We start from the raw sequence: 16,242 nt of genomic DNA on the forward strand, positions 1-16,242 counted from the left end.
TTTTGTTCAGAAAGACACTGCGAAACAAGCTTTGGCATGTTAAAGACAATGGATCATGGCTGGCGTTAAAACTAGTTCATTTGTTACAAAAGGGTTTAAAGAAATGACACGCAGCACTCAAAGACAGAAACTGTTCTTTTCACAGTTTGTCGTTTTGTATGCTGTTGCAGTGCTTCCTCCTTGATCTTTATGTGGTTAAATTAGATGTAATTATGTTAGATACCAAAAGAAAGTACCAATAATATGTTTATTATGAGTGACTTTATGCTACTGTGCTGAACAAAGAGCGGAGACATTGTTGTTAGGAGCAGCTTGAGAGAAACATATATAGTGTCAGAGAGATTTAACTATATGTTTGTTAGTGAGGTTGTAGTTTACAGTGGTGCTGAAATGGATCCATTTACAAATGTGAGGGAGGAAGAATATAAGAGGCACTACCATCTCAGTAATTAACAGTCAGTAGAATTTGTGGCAGATCTCTTGTACTGGATTGCATTATAGTGTATATTATAGTGTACCTAATAGTGCGAGGAGTGTATATGTTTTTGTAAACCTTTTTGGGTCTCCATTCTAGACATACCTTACCTGAATGGCCAGTTTAAACTGGATAGGCGGGCTATACTATATGTATATGAGTATAATGGCGCAGCAGCGTCAACACAGTATTGAGATGTTTTTCATTTCTTTATTGTGAGTCATACTAAGGGTTTTGAGATATCGGCCAGCACTCCAGTAAAATTAGCGGTGAATTGATTACATTTGTGGAGCCCAAAGTAATTAAAAATGACATTTGAAAAAACTATTTTTGCTAAAACAGTGTCCTTGTTACTCAACAGCATTCATAGGAACCATTTTATTTGGGACAAAGTAGCTTCACAGAAAACTGTCAGTTTGCAGCGATATGAGCACTGCAAATTAAATTCAATTAAACTTCATTGTACAAAAACAAATCTCATAACCTCGGCACATAAAACCAGAACTATCTGTAGAGATAGACTTTGAAAAATTATGTAAGTATTATAAAACTATTTCGTTAAACTTCTTCTTAATCCCTCACTAACGTACCTCGTAGATGTGGTAGACATCAGATCCTTCGTCAGGCCAGTAGTGATGACACTGCTTCACTCCATTTTCAGAAAGCGGGGTCAACATGACGATGACGACGCAGCCACTCTCCCACACCATCTACACACCAGAAGAAAGACGATAGACATCCCTCAAACACATCCTGAGACAACAGCCCTTTCATACTAATCTCATTGACATTACAATAGCACTAATATGTAGCTGAACTCTGCCACTAGGAGCAGCATATTGCACATTAGCATTACACGGCAGCCTTGTATTAGAGTGAAATTGATTTCTTAATCTTGGTCCAGGAAGTATGAATAAATGTCACCTCTCCGCGCGTGACAAATGATAAGTGTTGGGTCGAGCAGCAGGAGGGCGCGTCACATGTCGCCCTCTCTCAGTTGCCTGTGCGAGATCACAACATCTACTGAGCTGCTGCTCCATTTCATCTTATCACAATCTAATGTGTCCTTGGGAAAAAATACGGGCCCACGGCAGCCATTAGGAAAATGAGGAGAAAATGCAGCTTTTATTATTGCTATAAAAACAGAATGGCCTTGACTATACACTAATCACAAGCTTCTGTGATCCAGCCCAGTGGACACATTACACGCCAACTGTGCCAGAGTGTGATGAGATTAGGCAAGGTGATAATGTGAGGGAATATTATCCATTTAGTCTCGTAAGATTTGGCAAATATTTGCAGGTACTGAGGAAAAAGTGTATTCTTATTTTCCATCTTAAAGAGCCAGTCATCTGTATTTTTTTTTGTGATAAACAATTTATAGGCTCCAAACACATACAGCCGCTATACATGATTTATAAAGAAGGCATCAGGATACAAAAAATGCCCTTAAAATGACCGAAGTTGCCGCTCTGTGAACTCATGCTGATTGGCTTTTTATTTGCATTGAATTCTGAGGAGAAGTGAGCAGGAAAGCAAGGCCCAGTAGAGCTAAGGTAATAGCCGGAGTTGGTGAGAGGGATGGAGGAGTGAAGGATGAAGGGATGGAGGAATGAGAAGTGGAGGATTAGAGCAGAGCCGCCTTTCAGAGCGCTGCCTGGGGCTGGTGTGGATTAGATAGGACAGAGCAAAAAGATTTGCCTCCTGCACGGTCCATTTGCATGAGAGTGGCAGTGTTTCCTCTGTTTGTTTACTTTTAATGGGGGAAAAGAGCGTGTGTGTGTGTGTGTGTGTATTTTCTCCTGCCACAATTCAAGGTTAACCATATTGACTAATGAATGGCTACTTCTTATTCCCAAACACAGAACTGATGTTCATTGTGTCAGTCAATCTGTGTCGAATTTTCCATTATTTTCTGCTTAATTGGGAAAGATTCATGTTGAGTTCATGGCTAAAAAGCCCATTTCATTAGATAATGGACATGCATTTATTCACCTGGTGCAGAAAAAAATTTGGCAGACAAACAAACAAATAACCAAATTAATTAAGAGATAATTACCAACTGTTTCATTTGAGGCACTTTCAAATTTACAAATTAAATACAGGAAACAGGGCACCTTTCATTTCTATTTGAGCTGATGTAGTCAATTAAGGTACACTTTTTAGATAATAGGCACTGAATTTTTCTGGTTTGTATCAATTTGAACAGTGTGAGGACAAAGCTTGTAAGGAGGTTTTTATTTTTGGTTTAAAAGCAATTTATAGCAAAAACCAAAGGCTACATTGCTTTTGGTGTGTAGAACCAAACCAGACCATAATAAACTTGGCGTTACCACACTTCCCCGGTCACAAACGGGTGCCGACGTCTGTGCTAACACACAGTCAGCACTATCATAATGATATCCATTCAGTACAAGATGCAGAGTGCAAAGTGCAGGACCAGCTGGTCTGCCAGGATTTATGCTTCACACTTCGACATCCTGGTCACGGCTACCAGAGTTACTTCACCATATGGAGGTGATGGGCCCACTAATTACTACAGTGCTGTCCTATTAACAGATAAAAACGCCATTTGGCAACCATGCATCATTTAAGGCATACCTCCACACAAGACGACATGTTTTACAATAGCCTATATCCAGTGATTAATAGCAGGTTTGTCTGACATTTATGGACAAGAGAATTAATGCAAATAGCATGGAGAAAAACGGAAATACAGGCAAACATCAGCATAATTACAAATAATGTTAGACTTCCTGGGGGTGTGTATATCTAGACTACAATGTACAACTTAAAGCTGCAGGTCTGTAGTACATTTAAAGAGGGTGACACTGTTTTATTGATGAGTATTGACAGTAGGAGCACCATTACTTCAAGCCCCAGTTTGTGCATCTCATGTTTTTTGACTATTACATTTGAGTCACAGAGCCAAGCATACAATTTCCCCTAAAAATATACAATTATACTTTGTCTCACCTCTATTTGAGGGATAATCCTGCTTTGAATTTTGGAACTACAGTTCCATGCTTTGGGCGATGTAAACAGGAAGTATAAAGTCACTATGGATTCAGTGAGTTTTGCTGTGGGCAACAACTTGAGCCGTGTTCTTATATCCTCTATGTGTTTACATTGTGGCAAATTGGTACCATTAAAAGTTATCTGAATTAGATATTAGTAGTTCCTGTTTTCAGTGTAGCCATGGATGTACAGACACCTATCACTGGATTACTGGATTAAAAAAACTTAAAAACTTGATGATTCTCAAGCAAGTTCTGGTGTTATACGAAGTGTCTTTTTTTATGATTTCCAAACAGATTTATGGACGTTCATTTGTGATGGACAACGGAGATGATGATATCCTTGGAGTATCACACTGTAATGTCAACATATTAACACCTACCTGCCAAAATTGCAGCCATCAGGCGTTAAGATTTAGTTTTTTTATTTAGTTTGTGTTTTATACAAAAAGAGCAAGGACATATATGCCATTTCCTTTTACCTGGATTAGAAAATACAGTCGCAACTAGAGAAAAGGGTTAAAAGTATATTTGTGTACCAGACACATTATCGTTTTCCTCCAGATTATTAGAAAAGTCTTTGAGGATTCTGGAAATAGCTTCAGAACAGTGGTAAGTATTGTTATACAACCTCCCAAGTTTGTCAACACAGATATTTTTAGGACAACCAGATGCTTAGCTCCTTGACTTGAATGTAATTGTAGTATATGAGAGGCACAAGCTGGGGCAAATTCTTTGATCCCACTTTGATTCAACCATTGCTTTAACACCAAAGAACTAGTAATCTAGACACTCTTGTCTTGGACCAAGAAGACATTAGGATCGCACAGGAATTAGTGCATCACACAAAACCATTGGGTCAGACATAGTGCGGCTCTGTGGTGGGTCTTCCAAACCCTCATCTCTGTAGAAACAAAATGGTGAAAGATGAAAGCCCACAGTGAATGGAGATGAGTTTTACCTGCCAGAAGTCTGTCACGGTGGAAGGAAGTGGGCCCTGCGAGGAGATGTAAGTAGGGTTGCGAGGGTCATGGTCCATCTGGGAAAGAAGGAATAGAGTGTGAGACAGTGTTTGGGCGGGGACTGGCAGATGAAAACATGCAGTCTGGGTAAAAGACTTCCATCAAAGGCTCCATCTGGATGGAGGAATGAGAGCAGAAAACATTTGCCTTTGCTGTATGCTTTCTGTTTCATTCATTGACTCCGTCTCCCTGAACTTCTTGCTCCCTTCCTCCTTGTCACTTCCCTTCTGTCCTCAAGATCTGACTATTTTTTAAATGGGTCTCATTACACTACATTGCAATATAAAGAAATCTACACACTGTTGTTGGCAAACTGTGAACATCACAAAGTCCTACGCAAGATGAGCTTTGAACACATATTTGAAGGATTTGTATGCCAGTTGACTGTTTTTGTCTCTTTAAACATCGTGTTTGCTTAAAAAAAGACTGAGGAAGACCTTGGACTTTGCTATCTGGTAGAAAGTAAAGCAAACAGGCACCTCTAGTGTTTATGAGAAGAATGCCACAAAAGAGCTGATTTTAATTTAGTTTCCTTTTTATTTCATCGTTATGTGCTGCTTTCACAAACTGCATTTTATTATTATTATTATTGTGCAAGCCTGCATTGTATATTGGCAATAAAGCTGAAACTTGAACCTGGAACCTCCAACCCAATATTCAAAATAAACTCTGTAATTCTTGTTACCTTCATTAAATTCAGTTTCATTATCTCATCATTCAGGAAGGGTTTCCCTCCTGTTTTAGTTAAGCCAGGTACAGTCTTCTCTACAATGTTGTCATACCAATGTGCTCCCTCAAAGACCTCATGAAATGGCTTGCAGATCTCATTTGTCATGCTTTGACGTGGTTCTGCATGAAACATTATATTACGGTGGGACTGTAAAACCCTGCAGGTGGCTGATTTGAGGGAGCTGAAATGTTGAGGTGGGACATAATGACACAGGGGACTTGATTTGAGGGATGTGATTGAGACTTGATTGAGTAGGTGTTGGCTGGGTCACCCCCCAAAAATCAATGATCACATTTTATTGAATGGAATTTTTATGCACGCCCTCAAGTGAGAGATGCATCAGTGGAAAGATGTTGACATATTTTGCAGGAAAAGAAACGGGTGGGTACGTATCAATGCATTCTTCATGTGTATTTTGGCATTATAATGATGGACAACACACCCAAACGGTGTTGTGTTTTTGTGAGAATAGGGATTTATTGAACATTATTTATAGCAGACCCACTAAAGATAGTCCAATCTGAGGGAAATGCAGAAGTATATTTATAAAATGAAGGTGCTACTAACTAATTTCCTTGCATATTAACTTGCCATTGAGTGACATCCACCAACAGAAATAGAGGCTTTTTTACAGCAACAAAGAGCGATTTAGGTAGGGAGACATCTCTGAGCATAACATCATGAAACAGCAAGGCAGTAAGTCACAGGGTCGTACTAAATGGCTTTTTCATTTTTTATGATTTTTTTAATGCTAAAGAACAACTTGTGAAGGACATAAGCTTAGAAGAACATCTAGTTTTTCCATTTAATTTTTTTGTGTTTTGTTTGACTCATTTGTCAAGCTCATAGACCTTAATTATGGTGCATTTCCTCATGGCTTTAATATTACCATAATGCTTTTCTCTCCTCATGTTTAATAACCCCAACAACAGAATTCATGTTTAATGCTCTGAATGGCTGATAAAACGGAACATAAAACTTTAGTCCAAAATTTTTAAATAAAAAAATCACTTCCTTTATTATTTATAACTTTGTCTCTTTGTAATTTGTTTTCATTATGGGGGATTAAAAATGTCAAATTGTTTTCTCTTTTAAATCTACTTCCAAACTGGGATTTAATTACAAGTGAAGCTCAGCTGAAACAGACCATTGTGTTTATTTTACTGGGACACTTTTGAATATCATCCTTAGTACTGGCAATAATTTTATTTTGGAGATTTCTTGGAGTGTTTAGCAGTAAAATACTTAATGATGCAAATTCCCCCAGGTCCAGATTTGATCATATCTATGGTTATTTCTGATTTATAGTCATATTATCTGAATCAAATGTCTATGGAATGTCAGGCATATTCACTGTGGGTATTGTAATTGTAACCAAATTAACATTGGGGGGCATATGTGAAGCATGAGTGACTAGGAATGTACTTTAAATGCACCTTGGCTGGCTGAAATGTGAAAATTTGACAGCCTCTTTATTGAAAGAATTTCCCAAAAGGACACATGAATGCAGGAAACATTCATTAGCCACTGTTCTACTTCAATTAGGCATAACCATGTTGTTAAATTTTCTCATCATCCTTCCTGGTAGAATTCCTTTTGTGAGTTTGAAAATCTTCCCTACAGAAATGAAAGGTTGGTGGTGAATGCTAGTGCTGCCACTCAGTTTAGCCAATCTCAAGGACACAGACATGCTATAGTTGTGTGTTGACATCCCTGCATGAATACTAAAGTGCATACATGAAAGAGTAGTCCTGCGTGTCAGCTGTCCTTTCCTTGCTATTATGGGAAGAAGAAGAAGCCTACAACAAAAAGGCAAAGAAGTGCTCTTTGGTTTGAAGTAAAATAGCTTGTACTAAAATAGCTTGCACAAATATCTGTTCCCAGAGAAGCATCTCAACTTTCAACACCTTGCTGTAGCGCCTTGATCCTGTGTTCATGTAAGAGAGAGAGCTCGGAAGCTAAACGCCGAAATGGGTTCATCCCAGATAGTTTGAAAATAAAAGCATGGCGAACAGGTGGGAAATGGAAAAGCCACACAGCGTTTGACTTTGTAAAATGGCCAGACAAGACAAAGACATCCGGGCTTTGACCACATTTTGTGGCAGTGCACATTCCTTCGAACTACTCCTCACGCTAATGATGCCATACATCTGGGAGCGCTTGCATCATTTGTGGTTATCCCTGTGTGTATGTCACCCTCTGCTTTGCATGGAGCTCCATCCCTTTGCCTCTCTGACCCTGTATTCTCACAAAGAAGTGACAGATTATTTACTCGTAGGCCACTGCTCCTGAAGCTAATGAGGAGGAAGAAGCCGCATTGACAGACATAATTATCACAGTTTTGCTGGGCGCAGCCAGGGGTCCCTTTTGTGGTGTAATTACTGTCCTTTTATCCACACACCACTGCATCCGCCATTACTTCACCCATCTTCAACATCCGTTTGTGTTTGTAGATGCCTTTTCTTTCTTTCTTTTTTTTAACTGTACCAAAGCTCGGATAATTTTCCTTTATACTCTTTTTCTACTGTACCAATTTGATTTTTACTTACTTCTTCCCCTGACTGATTATGTTTATAACATAATTCTACAAGATGGCAGATTTAGCACTACAGCACTGTTTAAATAAGCTAAAAACCTTTAAGAATATGCCATTAGAGCAAATACAGGAATAAATAGAGCATCTAAAAGTCTCCATTGTTTGTTTCTGAAGAGTAATAGGCTTTTAGTGCAGCTGTGTGTGCCCCCCTCATCTATCTCCTCAGAAATTTTGGCACTGTATTTGAAATGCATAGTTTCCTGCTCCCTTTGATGGAATCCCTTCTCAGCAGCCTCAGGGGAAATCATGACTGGCAATGTTTTGGGGAAAAACACAACAACAAAAAAAAACCTTGTGAGGTCTTTCTGGATTTGTGGCGGGATACATTTGTTTAGTCAAAAATAATGTACAATTCTTTTTTAGTGTGGATGGGAAAAAGGGGGTATCTCCAGGCAGTGGCCATTTTGGAAGCAGTGAAAGCACTGTGGTTCAGCAAGACACATCAAATCCACTGAGGCTCCCAGCATGGAGAACAAACATTGAAAAAAAAAAAGATCAATGCTTTTGGATCAATGACAAGTCCTTTGAAACTTATTTTATCTCAAAGTAAAATCCAACCACAACAGGTGCTCCTGGTACCAAAAAACAGAGGCTTCAGACATGAGAGATATTAGCCACAATGTTGAGCTATAATGAATGAACAATACTCACTATTGGACTTGCATTGATGTAATCTGAGTTGCCGTGGTTATTCTCCGCTTTCAAGGTGATCCTGGAATGATCGTCTGTAATGGAGATGCATAATTCATCAACATACTTTTCCATAGTTTTTTCCTCCCCACACAATAACAACAGTATTTTGAGCAGCAACACAGGAATATAAAATTGGAAAAAACTACAGGGACTACAGTTTCACCAGACTTTCATCATATACACACACTCACACACTGTTGTACTGAAGTACTGAATTGCTCTACCTTCAACAAGAAATGATCCAAGTGAAATAATAATACAATATTTAATCTTAAGAAGTCTCTAAGTTGTAAATCCTCTTTTTCTTAAACAAGTAAAACTATTGCAAGATTCATATAATCTTTCTAATAAACTCAAACTCACTCCTTCTTTAACACATTTGCTTAAAACAACAACCAAAAGCTCAAATCTTTTTCTTCTATTCATTACTAAATAAGCACAAATCAAAGAAAAAATAAAACACCAAAAGGTTTTATTTATGATAATAGTTTAACAGTCAAAAACTCTTCTTTATCAAGACTGTGTAGATGTGGTATGATCAGATTTGGAAGTGGGAACCTCCGGGTCTGAAAAGTGAAGCCAATGTGGAAGAGCGTTAAATCTGTTTAATATTGTACGGCCAGCAGGGCGCTACTCCTCAGTTGGCAAAAAGAAGTGCGATTCCATTAAAAATAAAAGTAAAATGACCCTACTTTCTACTTTCCATTTGATTTGTTACCTCAGTAAACACTTTCCTAATGAGTTTAGGGTCTCAATAGTTTGTTTCAAGTCTTCTTCAATATAGCATGATGTTCATTTTGTAAATTACGGCCCAATTTAGTGGAAAATAGATGCTATCATGAAGTTGTTAGCTTGATGACGTGTCAATCAGGACAGAGGCGACTCGTATCCACTGCACTGTGTACATTTAACCAGTGCTGTTCAAAAAGCTTCAAAATTTTGTTTTAAGCTTGTTTTTAGCTAGCCAACTAGCTAGCATCCCGGTTAAAATTACAGTTAACGTGAATTACGGATGCACCTTGCAAACCAAGATAGCTGGCACCACCAACGTCCAAATATCGTCACGTCTAATGCCGCTAGATGCAAAAAATCAAGATTTAGAATGGCAAATTGCCAAACTCGAGGCTTCAAAACGGCTGTCCACAAACCAGCGAGTGCCGTCATGGTGACTACGTCCACTTCTTTTATACAGTCTATGGATCTGACGGACATTAACCAAGCAAACCATGTGAAGTCACTTTGTTGTAATTGAGTCCCGTCCACCTCAAACCAGTGAGAAGAGCACAGAGAAAAACAAAATACAGAAAATTGTATGTTCTTGTAGATCCCCATTACTTAAACTAAAATGTTTTTCTTTTTTCTTTAAAGGTGATTAGTTAGCTGACTGGCATAAAGATGAAGTAAAACAAGACCCCCCTTAGTTATTGTTACTGTCTGTTCTCACATGCCATATTCAATGATCAGATATACCACTCGAAATTTACAGTTAACTAAAAAAACAACAACTTTTGACTAAGCTAATGCTAATTCTTAAAGGCTATGACTGGTTGAAAACGCTTTCTCCAGCTGCCTTGTTTTAAAAATGAGAAACCTTTAAAGGGGTCTTTATATGGACTTGATAGCCACATACATATTATCATGCTAAAATACTAAGGCTAAAGCTACATGTCTCCAGCAAAATGTCCTCATGGAATAAAGGATACACACTGTTTGTGTATTTTAGTGTAGAGCTAGTTAGCCTGAGCATTATAAAAGAGTATTATGAATTAAATGTAATCAACATGGTCAGATTTATGCTTTAATGTTCATATTTCAACAGAAGAGAGAAAATGGATTTGAGGATGAGGAATAACTGTCACAAGTTTGGCAAATGTAACACTGTCTAACGCAAGTTTGGCTGGAGGTGTTGGAAAGTAAACTTTCCCAAACCAAATAAAAAGCAGAATGGAGCCATAATTGTTAAACTCAATAAACCCAATATACTAGCATCTTGGCCCCCACGTAGTGACTGGTATTTTTCTAAGGTTATTTGTAACCTGACATATTGCTATAGTTAGCTAATAATATGCTCTTTGGTCAATTTCATCCAAGAGAAGATTCAAAGCAAGTTGATTTACATTGAAAAAATGTGTTTAAGAAACAATCCTGAGACTGATTATTTGTGTGGAAACATATTTTTAGTGTAGTTTTGGCTTGTATACCCAGCACGTTTTATGTAGCTTCTTGAAGCATCCATTCATAATCAATCATAGCAACAACAGTGATGAAGCTGCATTGCTCTGGCCTTTTAAATGGTGGGAACAGTCTCAGAGCTAAAAACATGAACATGAATGGACATCTGAATGAACTCACATACGACCACGGCGTCAGAGCGGTTCCTCTTGGAGTTCTGATCACCCTGCCCCACACTGCAGGTGCTGGGCTCTGCCTGGTAGGAGCACAGGGCCTCCCACTCACGCTCCAGACGGTTCTTGTTCTTTAAGTGGTCCTCCATGTATGACTAGAGGAAAACAGACCATGCAAAAGACCACTGAATTTAGTTCAAAATATACCTGTAAAAATATATTTTTGTGTGTTTTAGCAACAAATTAAACAATTTATATTCTTCATATCATAGCTGGTTTGAGATAACATGTTTTTCATTGTATTTTCTTCACCATGAGCTAAACAATAAATAAACTGGGGCAAAACATTAAACCCTTGACAACAGCATCTCTCCATTAAAGCTATGATCAGGTGTCATGGAGCATTATTGTCTTAAGCGGCTGTACAGCGTACAACAGGGTGTGGAGGAGGCTGCTGAAGATCTATGTGAGGAAGATGTGCTAATGTTTGATTGTTTATGTGTTTGTGCATGTGTGTTTGGCCGAGAGAGAGAGAAAGAGAGGGGAAAAAATCACACACAATTAAGACTCCTGAAAGGTTTGTCTGCATTGGAAATACTTCAGGGGTGTTTCAATCACGTCCCTCACTGCTTGCACAGCCACTGATAAGATTGTCTGCATTTAAGCCGTCGCTTGGAGAAGACAAAATTGAATTCACTAGAGAGACAAAGATGGAAAAAGAGAAGGGGGAGGGGAAGATGTGTGTGTGTGTGTGTGTGTGTGTGTGTGTGTGTGTGTGTGTGTATTCTCCCAAACCAGGGCAAGTCTTAGGGAGCTTAGAGGCTGTAGCTGGCAAGACGGTCTTTTTTAGCGTGGCACCGTGGTTCGCTTTCTCTCCTGTATCATGGCTCTCCTCCCAATGGGGTTAAATGGTTTAGTCCGCTATTGTGTGAGGCAGAAGATTACAGACTCATAAACTGATGTCAAGGATCAGCTGGCTAATACAATGAAAGTGATACCCAGATGTGCTGGGTTTTTATCCCATATTAAAGGCAGTGTAGGTAGGCTGAGCAGAGAGGTGACACTCCCATTGTTACAGCCGACTTATTCACTCCTGTCCGTCAAAAGGGAAATCCAAGACTGTGCAGAATGTATACAATTCCTATCCAGATGATAATCACAAATAAGCTTGTCCAACACGTAATAGGCAATTACCCTTCGATGGCTTATGAATTCAGACATTTCATGCATGCCTGCAAAGGATATTAGGTGACTTATAAGAACATTACAAATCATACTGATAATGGAAATCAAAGTTTATTGTAGCATAAGGTACCAAAGACGCCACTCAGATATTAAAAGCCACACCAAGAAGAAAAAAAGCCACTCTTGATGTGATAAATGTAGCTGCATAATGAGGGAACACATAAGCACAATATGTCCTATCTGATCCCATTAATGACATAAAGTGATATTTCTGAAATACTACAGCAGATTTATACTTCCCTAACCATCCCTGCCTGAACTTTTTAATTTTATGCATGCAAAAAAAATCTAGTTAATGTCAATTCTAATAGCAGGCAACACACGTATATTTGCATGTGTGTTGGTGTGCATCGCCTACGCAAACACACAATGCTGTCTTCCCAGGAAAATGACAGCATGCCATTATGGCCACTTGACAGAGCCTGTCACCACTATGCTCTTGTCACCCTGTACAAGTACTCTCTGCTTGCCAGCCTGACAGCGTTCCACCTCCCCTACCAATATTACATCTCCATGTACTTGATAAATCCACTCTGAATTGCATCCTATTCTATTCAAACGATGCCCTGAATCGATTGCATTCCAAATTCATATTTTCGCAGCTTAATGCAATGCAGCCAGCAGGCCCTTATCAAGCCCTCCCGTTCCTAGGGGGAAGCAGTGGACCATGGCGTATTCCAGAGACAGGGTAACGAAGGTTTAGTGAATGGGGGGATTATGTCTGCCAATCAGAGGGTTCGGATGGGAGGCCTGGGTGTCAGGGAAACAATGTCTAATCCCTCCTAAGCAGTCTCCTCGGCAGCAGAGGGTGCTGGGTGAAATCAGGATGAAGGGACAACCGGAGGAGCCAGACACAACAGGTAACACATTACTGTCGAGCTCCGCTGTCAAATTAAAAAGAACAATACTGGTAACAGTTTGTACAGGAAGCTTCAGTATATGATAAAACTGCGGTGAGAGGTGAAAAAGGGGTATTAATATGAATGTTTTTGTTTGACTAATAATAGCTAAATGATAAGAACACATTGTTTTTCCTTAAATGGAACAGCAAATTGTTCTTTTGCCCATGAACTACATTTCTAATTGTAAGAAAAAGCCACTGAGGGCAGAACATGTTGCATGAGTCACTGGCTATTTTGCTTTGCCTGAGTCTATTTTCCTTTTGAGCAAATAATTCATAATTTCCAAAAAATGGAACAATAACTACTCACCATAATGAAAAAGAGCCTCAAGCTACATAATTATTGATTTTTTATTTTTTCAGTAGAGAGGTGAATAAGCCAGGGGAACACTACAGCAACTGTATCAACATTTTGATGCTGTTTCTGGACAAGAGGAGAGCATGGATTTTTGTTTAACTTGCTTATGAAGAAAAACACATTTAGTGACTGTAAAGTGCTCTCCATGGTGCTGAAAGGACTTAGCACTGCAGCAATAAGCACAGAAATACAGCCACACAAGGAACACATGCTTCCGAGTTACATCTGGTAATCATGTTTGAGGTTTGTAATCATTCAATATGTAACCTTTGCATGGTTGTAGCACCATACTGCAGCTGAAAGAGGTAATAGAGAGAAGATAGAAAATGTAAGACAGCAGAGGTGTGTCACAGATCTGAAAACACAGCAGATGACTCAGCACACAGAGGCATCCAATTTCAGTTTTGAAGTTGGAAGTCGTTATGCAAGAGTTTTTTAGTCTTGAGGTGGGCCGAACCGCGGGATGTTGATACAGTTGCACTGTAGTTCATTTATTCAGACTGCATCAAACTCTCGCAGTAGCATAATGGTTGTGTGTGTGTGTGTATGTGAGGAGATCGGGCATCAAAAAAAGGACCCCCAGCATATGTGCTTTGGAAAGCCGGGTATTCATCATCCTTCTCCACACGGTGTGAGCTCCAAAGAGCGAGAGAGGGGAGATGAGAGGAGAGGAGAGCAGAGATGGGAAAATATAGGTCTGAGATCAGTGATAACAAGGCAATCTCACACATGGTTTCATGTGAGATGGCAGTGGAATTTTAAAGAAGAACCCCTATAGGACATCTCCATGTCAATCATGGCATGAAAGAGAAGTAAAGGTCCCTGTGTGTTTTACCTTTCTACTTTGCAATGCCTGCGTTGCTGCTGTGAAGAAACTGGGGCTAATAATAACAGCTCCCAGAAATGATTCACTGTGCCTCTTTTGTTATTGCAGGGCTAAATGCTTTTCTATTGTCAATGTTTTCAAAAGGGGCTTCACAAACAAGCCTTGACGAGTGCAACAAAACCCATCTATTACCTCCAATACAAGGCATTACTCAGATTCACTCTCATTCATTATAGTCTCCCAATATAAAAGCTAGACATGCAGTGTGATGAATGCTCTCTCCATTAATGGAAACACTGCAAGGCATCTATCCATCTCTTTTATCAAGCTTGTCTGAAATGAATGAAGCAAAAGTTGAGCAAAATTAAAACAATCCATTGTGTGTTTGTGGAAGCGTTGGCAACCAAAAGCTTTTTCAACCAAAATAAAAACTTAAAAATTCTAAAACATACAAATGACAATCAGATGGGTAATGATATTTCAGTTTTGAGCAGCTCCCATCTTGCAAAACAATGTCTGCCTTATTTTGCTGCAGCAGTAAGAGAGACGGAGGGGGTAAAAGATGAAAATGACAGTGGGGAGAGAAGCAGGACGGAATGATAAAGAGAGAAAATGACAGAGTAAAGAGAGGGAAAAGTTGGGGGAGAAAAAATGAAGAAAACCGAGCCAAGATAAAGTGAGAGGGAGAAAACAGCGAGAAGAGTCATGAAAACCCCCCAAAGATAACAGGGTTCTAAGGGGAATGAGGTGAGAGAGATGAAAAACAGACACATCCAAACAGATAAACAGAGAGAAATCAAGCTGTTGGTTTTCAGCACAGTGCCTAGCATATTCATACACACAGGGAGTTTTAAACGCATACACAGTAATGTATGCTCACATGAAATATCTGTATATGTATACCTATTCCTGTATATCTGTGGTTCTCTACCTTTTCTGTCTGATGTTTCCCAAAAGGCCCTTACAGATGATACATTACTCCTACATCGATACCACCCATCATACTCTAATGTGTTCATTTAAATTAATTTTATATTTGATGTTAATCATATAAAGCTGTTCATTGTTACATAAAATTTAATTGTCAATGTTAGGTCAGTTAGGTCAAGTTGTTTACATTCGAACTACACCACTTGGGGTAGCAAAAAACAGTCTGTCCATTACCTTTAGCTATTTCACCACTTATCCATGACTTTCAACCCTACAACTTCTACCGTTTCTCCATTACTTTTAACTAGCTGTTTCAACTGCTTAGCCATGACTTTTAACTATTTCAACTATTTATCCATTATGTTTAGCTAACTATTTTAACTGTGTAGCCATAACATTTAGCCAACTATTTCAACCGTTTATCCATTTACCTACTTTTAGCTAACTCTGTTTCAATTGCCTATGCATTACTTTTAACTGTTTCAACTGATTAGCTGTGACTATTAAGCTTTGCTATTATCAGATACTTTTAGTTAACTAGCCTATTTAAACCATCCATTACTTTAATCTAAGTATTTCAACTTTAAATCCCTTTTAGCTGTTGCAGCTGTTGGCCCAGTATCAATTATGTTTAGCTAACTATTTTAACCATGTATTGATTACTTTTAGCTAACTGTTTCACCTTCTCTTGCTAATTAGTTTTCAAGCACTCTCAAATGCAACACATGGTGTATAAACATTTTAGCTGACTATATATTTTTGTAGTTAAATCAAATCCTAACTTGTATTTTTTCAAATTAATTTAGCAGCTCCACAATCCACATAACTGCGGTAACTGCAGAAGTACCTCTTGGGGTACAAGCAGCCCTGGTTAGGAATCACTGAACACTGTAGATCTACTGTTCGACATAATGTATTCTTACGAAAAGCATTGGAGTTTCTCAAACTACACTAAACCCACGCTGGCAGGCAAGTGCATAGTCAGTGAGACATGACATGTTGTGGTTGTTTAGTTGTAACTATCTGATTCTAAGAACCACAAAAAGTCTCTGAGGGCCTGACAACAAACAACACCTCAAACAACTTCTATCTATTCACCATGAC

General features: G+C 38.8%; 1 protein-coding gene across 2 annotated transcripts in view; it reads right to left on the reverse strand.

The window, feature by feature from the left end:
• ptprn2 (protein tyrosine phosphatase receptor type N2) overlaps positions 1-16,242 on the reverse strand; it is a 133,883-nt gene that overhangs the window by 9,277 nt on the left and 108,364 nt on the right. For both annotated transcript variants that reach the window (XM_038729639.1, XM_038729630.1), the window contains 4 exons: positions 10,886-11,033; positions 8,492-8,565; positions 4,454-4,531; positions 1,066-1,185 (listed from right to left, as the gene is read on the reverse strand). In XM_038729639.1, coding sequence (XP_038585567.1) covers positions 1,066-1,185; positions 4,454-4,531; positions 8,492-8,565; positions 10,886-11,033 — 420 coding nt within the window. The remainder of the gene's footprint in view (positions 1-1,065; positions 1,186-4,453; positions 4,532-8,491; positions 8,566-10,885; positions 11,034-16,242) is intronic.

This window comes from Micropterus salmoides, unplaced genomic scaffold (assembly GCF_014851395.1).
Source record: "Micropterus salmoides isolate LMB-PRFRI ecotype aquatic unplaced genomic scaffold, ASM1485139v1 Ms_hic_scaffold_1, whole genome shotgun sequence".
In the NCBI taxonomy this organism is placed as follows: Eukaryota; Metazoa; Chordata; class Actinopteri; order Centrarchiformes; family Centrarchidae; genus Micropterus; species Micropterus salmoides.